Source organism: Oryzias latipes, chromosome 8 (genome assembly GCF_053564925.1).
Source record: "Oryzias latipes strain Hd-rR chromosome 8, Olatipes_Hd-rR_3.1".
NCBI classification, from domain to species: Eukaryota; Metazoa; Chordata; class Actinopteri; order Beloniformes; family Adrianichthyidae; genus Oryzias; species Oryzias latipes.
Genome location: NC_136244.1, coordinates 6,520,499 through 6,528,051, shown reverse-complemented (window position 1 = coordinate 6,528,051; position 7,553 = coordinate 6,520,499). Strand labels below are relative to the sequence as shown.

The window sequence follows — 7,553 nt, the reverse complement described above, 5'->3', positions numbered from 1 at the left end:
TTTCAATCCGTGTAACAAGGACGACTCATTGTACGCTAAGGCGCTGTCCCTTTAAGCCAATGCATCATGGGAGATGTAGTGTGAATACGGCGAGAAAACGGCAGAAACACTTGCGTCTCTGAGTTTCATGGTTTTGTTCACTTGTTCCACGGTCTGATACCGGATTCTGTGGAAAGCTACACCGCTAAAGACGAGCTTTAGCTGGTGTTTTTGTTGGAAATGAGTGAGTTATGAGCTAAATTGGAACAAGGAAGTTTAGACTTTAAACACTTCTGATTGGTCAGACTGATGACATGTGATTAAGCCTTCAAGAATGATTGGTGGAGTCGTGGAGACAGTAAAAGCTGCGGGACTTTTCAGAAAACAGTTATAGCTGCAGGTAAATCGCGGTGCCGTCATTCTTATCAAAATGTCTTTAATAGAATCAGTTAAACACAAAGAAATAAGTATTTTATGATCTTTCATATTCCTAACTACTCAGTGTTTTATCAGGACCTGTTTGGATGAACAAAGAGCTGATTTCCTGGAGATGGTTAATGTTTTTAGATCAGTTAATGAGGGCAATTTTCCACGGCACACTTGACCATCTCCCACGGCACACTAGTGTGCCGCGGCACACTGGTTGAAAAACACTGCACTAGACAGTGCTCTGAACCTTTTTTCTTCAATGATTTGTGATCTTCACTGGTGTCCATGGATTACATGAAATCTTTCCACCTTTATCCACCTTTGTCATGGTATGGAGAACACGTCAATGTAAGGGTGGGGTCATCTAAGATAGCACAAGGGTTAAACTCTCACCCCTCCAGTAGACTTGTACCGGCACTTTATTCTAAATTGATGTCCGGTCCACAGGAATATTTGCTGGTGTTTACCACCTGGAGGAGAGACGACAATGAAATACCTAAGTGGAATTTCAAATCAACAGCTTATACACTTTAAGTTAAGACCCAGAATTGTTAATTGTGAACAAATGATGTCCCCCTGTCCTCGAGTTTTGGAGTTGAATATCGAAAGTTAAAAGCATTCCATGTGATCATATTGTGTTACTTCTCAACGGTGACTCTCAGCTAGAGTGCAACAAGCCACAACTGCTGCTGGCAGGACTTACAGCAGCCAACAAATTGTTATCGCAAAGATCTGAGCGCCAGGAAATGTTCAGCATCTTCTCTTGACATGTTTTTTTGTTTTGTTTCACAGTCAATTACTGTTATTAATTTGGTGTGTCTAACACATTGTCCCTTCTTTGGATTATTTGTTGTTGTAGGGAAGCCCCTGTGCCACCATGGGAAGTGAAGGGGTGGGGGTTAAATTGTTTCAGTCATGATAAACTGTCACTTGCATTGATTCATGACAAAATTATTCACCATGAAACTGATTCAGGAAAGAGAAGGAAAATATTTACAAAGAAAGAAAAATGGGAGAACAACACAAAAAAGTTTCTGTCTGTGCTGTGAGGTTACACAAGAACAGAAAAGTATCAAAATGTGTCAAAATGTTACACAATTTAATAAAAACTAAAACTCAAAATCATGGAACATTCATGACCTGTGGAGTTATTTTGGTATCTTGATGCTTATCTTGTTTTTTTTCTTTAATTCTTTTGTATTTATGTGAGAAAATGATTTATGTTTTTTTTAAAAATGTATGCATGAAATAGATTGGGGTGGCATTTAACCTGATTTTCTTCTACCCACTTCTTTTTTTGAGCACTTTGTTTATTTGAACTTTTTTATTCACTTCATTTAATTTTATTTTTATTAAGGTTTTGAAGCAATCAATCATCTATGCAGGAGCATAGACAGATGTATAAACACACACACACACACGCACATTTACCGAGACAACACATTAGACACAAGAAAGCATTTTATTTGTGATAAATTTATACAAAAAAAAAAAACACAAACTGAAAGTCACACCCTGTTTCAACCTGACTCCACATATTTAACAATAATACAATAAAAATGACTTTAATTTTCCACTATTTTCTTATAATATTGACTCATTTGAAAGATAACACAATATTATGAGGGTTTTACACTCATGTCTGCATTGTTTGCTCCTAGAGGACTTGTGTTTATCACATGTGAAGGTGGGTTTTGCTAAAACTAATTTATAAAAAAAAAAAGACTGGGCAAATAAATAAATGAACTATTTCAAACAAGTCCTTATAATAAAGTGTTATCAACTTTCTTTATAATAGTAGAAAAAATAGTTGTTTTTCATTTAATTGGCAAGAAATCATTCCTTGGATACAATGAAAAGATTCGACTGTGGAATCGAATACATCTGTGATTCATTGACGGCGTTCACAACAGTCTAGAGTCCAAAACCTTTACTGTCTGAGCAAAGGCCCAGTCAGACAGACAGCACCAGATGATCAGCTGGTCTTTGCTCCTCCTCACGCTGACTTCTTACGTAGCACAAAGTAAGTTATGGAGGAGACGAATGACAGGCCAAAGGCGATCCATGCCAGGATGTAGCTGTGGCCGTAGCTGCCCTGACTCTCGTTGACATGGAAACGGTTTGTGTAGATGGAAGCTGCGATCATGATGAACACGCCTGAGGAAAGAAACCCCTCATCAGAATCAGGGAGGGTCACCAGAGTAAGAGGAACGCCATCAAAGAAATACTCACAGGCCAGCAACTGAAATGCACCGGTAATGGTAAACCTTTGGCCCTTTGGGAGGGTGAAGAGCTGAGCCAAAAACACAAATGCGGCGATGAAGGAGAAAATGCATGCCAGTACAGAGGTGGCCTGCACTGCATGGAGGTAGTCTGCAGGGGGAGCCAGAGAGCACATTCACTGCTTTTTTTATGTGTGATTTATTTATACATTTTTCAAAATAAGAAAAACAAAAAACAATTCAAAACCACAATTGCAAAGAAAGAAAAGAAAAGGAAGAAAAAAATGTACACAAATGAATGAATAAAATCTTACAAACAATATACTGTGAACAGCAGAGACACTGCACACTGCTGTGTCTGAATCATCCACATTTGTCACTCGTGTTGGAAAAACTACAATCAGCTCAACTGTATTTGATGAAAATATTAACTTTATGATATGATGAGGAACATTCTTGGGAAATCAATCAAACAGTTGCAGAAAGAGCTCAAATTTAAGCTAAAATAAAGATAAAAAGACACTAAGAGGGAAAAAGTTTCTTCGTCCACCTTTTTACATTTCCTACTGTAATCATAAATGATCACATACAAATATAAATAAAGACGTTTTGCTTACCTTGTGGGTAGTCTGTCCCTGTGGGGAGGTCTGTGAGGTTCCAAACTCCATTGATCTTCAGCCACCGACCCCACACATCAGTGCGCATGGTGTCTGTTACCCACCAGGCCTGAGGAGAATTCCATCATGTCACAAACCACCAACTCAGGAGGAAATGAGAGATGGCAGAAAGCCACACGCCAAACTCCTGTCACTTACATTGTCAATGGTAGCCACCAGGAGCAGCACGATGGCTGAGATGTGAAGGATGAAGATGCCGATAAGGAAGAGCATGATGACTGTTCTGGATAAACAAGAAAATTGTTTTATTTTGATTGCATGCCTACTCCTACATAGCAGCTACCGACACATCTAACTCATGGGTGAGGAGAGCTCAGGCTAATCTGGGCCATCAATCACTCAGCGGCACGTCCAGTTTGTGGACTCTCAGGGAGGAGTGAGCTTCATCAAAGCTAGATGAGTTTGGGCTTGTCTGATGAAAACCCGCCCCTCCTTCATGCAACAGAAAACATGCAACTTGATTTTTTCTTTTTCTCACAAAACAGCACTTAAACATTTCTAAAACTCGTCAAATTTGTGCTTTTCTTATTTTCAGTCAATTTCTTCAGCTTTAACAAATCCCCAGAGCTGCTTCAGACACACTGAGGCCTCGCTGACAGTGGAGGAATGTCTCCTCTGTAAAGGAGTGGTTCAGGGTTGGGTTCTCACAGGCATACACCCTATTGCTTCATTTGACATGAGGCGCAGAGCAATAATGAAAAACTATTCAATCAAATATCTTTCAAAACTTCCAAAAGATTCAAAGAGACAACAAAAAAATGATTTTTTTTATTTTTGTCATTTTTTCTTCTTTTATTGGAATTTATAGAAAATCCAAGCTGGGTTTAAATCTGTCTTTATGCTTTAAGCAAATTTAATTATTTGTAGATATATATATTTTTATATAAAAGCCTATTTTTATATCAAGTTAAACCCCAAAAGTCTGAATCAGAGCTTTCTGCATTTATACTTAAAGTTTATTTTAAAGCTGCAGAATAAACTGAACAAGAAAAGGAAAAAGCATCATTCAAAGAAGGAGGACTTACTGTCAGACGGACGTGGTTCTCCTCAAGTCTAATTCCTTCTGCTGGAACTAATTTCAGGCTTGGACTCCAAATGTACAAACAGCAGCACCAACCGCTTCACCCTCTTGTACCCTGCCCTGTTCTTATGTCCACACCCCTGACAAGCCTCCACATAATCTCTGCCTCTTTTCTAGTCTTCCCCCTCTTCTCCTCCTCCTCCTCCTCCTCCTCCTGTCCCAGCCTGTTCTTCCTGGGTTGTGTTTGGGGTCCCACGGCTTTGTTGCTCAGGGAGAGTGGCTGATGACTCACTGGGGATTCCTCAAACCATGACTTTTTTATTGACAACCGCTGTAACCATGGCCACAGACTGATGAAAACTGCCCTGTGGTTCCTGTCCGTGATGAACCATCAAAACGTAACATTCAGAGTTTCCTCTTTCACTCTTTTCCCCTTTGTCCTTCTTTTGCTACAGAGCGGAAAATCTCAGGATGAAGGAATGTTGTTGACAGCAATCGAGGGATGAGGAAGGGGGGGGGGGGTCAAATGAGTGCTCAAGGGGAAAAAAAGGAGATTTTTCTAAAAGTTCCTTAGTTATGACAAACGGAGCAACTTGTCTGCTGTTTGTTTGAATCACATCTTGTAATGTCAAGCTTTACTGTTCCAAGTGTGTCTTCTTTAACAGATATTTGTTGCTCCGACATTCTTCCCTTCTGACATGAGCAGGATTGCTGCCCTGCATGTGTGGAGGTTTGGCTTTCTTTTCATTGGCTTCCTGTTCAAAGGTGGGAGCAACCATATTCTCCTTGTACAAAAACACAAACAGCTACACAAAAAGACAAAAAAAAAGTTTTCTGCTGTTTTCAGTAAAATCCTTTTATTTGTTATTTGATCATTGTTAATCGTTTCTATTATTTATGGTTTTTATCTTCTGTCTAAAATGAAATTAGAACTTTAACGAAGCACATTTACTGAAAAACTCAAGACGAACATAACAGACTTTTTTCAGCAGACTCCTGGCCAGTTAAAATACTCCTTGATTTAAAAAGCAGCTTCACACAGACTTTTTCAGGGGGCTGTCAACGATGACATGTTGCAAACAGAAATATCTCTCTAGCCTTGTAACTGTAAACTGCATACAGAAATGTACTGTGGGTATTGATAAATGTAAGAAGTCATGGTACGTGTTCTGAGCAGACTCGAATTTCATGGGTGGGTCTTCGGCACTGCCCCACTGAGGTCTGCCTGGGACTTTATTCTAGTTTATATGCATATAAGATGTATTATAACATAACTGGGAGATGGGGAAGAAACTGTTGTAAAATCATATTCAGAAATATGGTTGACATTGATTTTGACCTTTAGGCCACATATATTACAGATTTGTAATGTTATGATAAATCATTGTTAGTTAATACCATACAAAATATATTGTAAGTCTTTAATTTTGAGGTGAACGTCTAGCAACAACAGTTATGGTAACATTAAAAAGAGGAAAAATAAATAAAATATATATTAATGATTTCAATAAACCATGAACATCAAACCATGAAGATGAATTTTAAAAACAGACTTTCCTTAAACCCAATATGTCTTACTGTCCAAACAGTTCCTCATAAAAAAAAGGAGGTGAACGTAGTGTAACAGACTATTAGCAGGACAGGATCTCTGTAATGAATATAAATGTCAGTTATTGTGCAAAGGTGAAAACAATTGAATTTCAATGGGAGCCGGAAAGTCAAGCATGTGAGGTGTGGCCGGCTGAGTCTCACATACGGCTGCTGCAAATTGCATGTCTTTGTGAAGCGCTAAGAGTCGCCTCGGTGTGTGAAGGGTGCCTTCTGAACTGAGTGACTTGTCTTAATGAAAGCTTAAGATGTGCTGCATGAGAGAAAACGAGTGAGGACGAACGAAGTGTGGAGGGAAAATACAAAGGTGAACCTGCAGCGATATTTGCTTTCTGACGGTTTGCCTGAAGCACAAAAGGTGGAGAAAGTTTTCCTATTTTAGCATGCTAGATGTTTTGGTGTTTAAGAAAAATGAGTTCATTCATTTTTGTTTTACTTTACACGTACAAATGTCTCTGAAGTCTCAGGAAAGGTCAAATGGATTATCTGAAGCTGCTACTTGATAGACGATCCAGTTCAAAAAAGTCAAACACTTCCATAGAAACATGTATGAAGTATTGTTTATGTGAACAGGGAGACTCAACATAAATGTGTGGTGGAGACCAAACAAACCACTGAGTCAAGAATTCTTCAGGCTCCTCTTATGGTAACAAGAGGCTCAAATAACTCAAATCTTTGGTTTGAACAAAACTCTGCTTTGTTACTCTATCAGGAAAAGAAAAGAAGTTAAAGAAACTTTTAAACGGGAGTTTCTAACAAATTCTCCCAACAAGCATCATTCAGGGTGTATCGGTGCACTAACCATGTCCATAGTTTACATAATTAGTTTGTTTTCAGAGCTAGCAGAGGCTTTCAAGAGGCTGCAGGCACATTCCTCCTCTTCTTCTGCATTTTGACACCAGAATGTTTCTTATCTGTTCATCTTTGTGCTCTGTCATCCGGTCCTATGCTTGTTAAGCAGACATTCATTTGGTATCCAAGTCCAACATGCACTAACAAAAAATTGTTGGTTTACTTTTTGTGAGGCTGCATTCTGCCAAAGACATCAAGCTAAACATAAACTCTACTCACAATAAGTTGGGGACATTGTCACTCCCATGAGTGCTTTTCCTATTTAGTTTGAATTTTATTTAAATACGTAAAAGTTCCCTTAGATATTACTAATAATGACTGAGAAGTAACACCATTTTAATTAGCTTGATATTTATTTCCCCAGAAGTTAGGATAATAATAAAGATCGCCCCAAATAACAAAAATTGACCGTGTCAATAGCAGGTTTTTCCTCCACTTACTGCAATGACAGCTTGACAGAGACGTCTTATGCTCCTTATGATGTTCTGACGTAAAGTCCTGACGTAAAGTCCTTTGTTCAGTTCTGCTGGGTCACTTGGTGGTGGGGTACGATCCTCCAGTGATGTGCTCTATGGGGTTCAGGTCAGGGGTCATACCATTTGATGCACTGCCACTTCCTGAAGCTGATTCTGGAAAATCAGCTTGGGGGTGTGCTGGTGGAATTGGGGGATGCTGATGGTTCTATGATGTCTCTGAGGTAAGAACGTGCAGTGACTGGAGAATCTAAAAAATTTTTTTAACCCTTGTGCTATCTTAGATGACCCC

At 39.0% G+C, this 7,553-nt stretch overlaps 1 protein-coding gene across 1 annotated transcript; it reads right to left on the bottom strand.

Annotated features, from left to right (window-relative positions):
- Positions 1 to 1,851: 1,851 nt before the first annotated feature.
- On the bottom strand, positions 1,852 to 4,493 carry emp1b (epithelial membrane protein 1b). The gene is made up of 5 exons (XM_004071809.5): positions 4,333 to 4,493; positions 3,446 to 3,530; positions 3,248 to 3,356; positions 2,641 to 2,781; positions 1,852 to 2,565 (listed from the first exon to the last, which is right to left on the bottom strand). Exons 2-5 carry the CDS (start codon positions 3,518 to 3,520, stop codon positions 2,405 to 2,407), a joined length of 486 nt encoding a protein of 161 aa, XP_004071857.1. The 5' UTR covers positions 3,521 to 3,530; positions 4,333 to 4,493; the 3' UTR covers positions 1,852 to 2,404.
- Between the last annotated feature and the right edge of the window lie 3,060 nt (positions 4,494 to 7,553).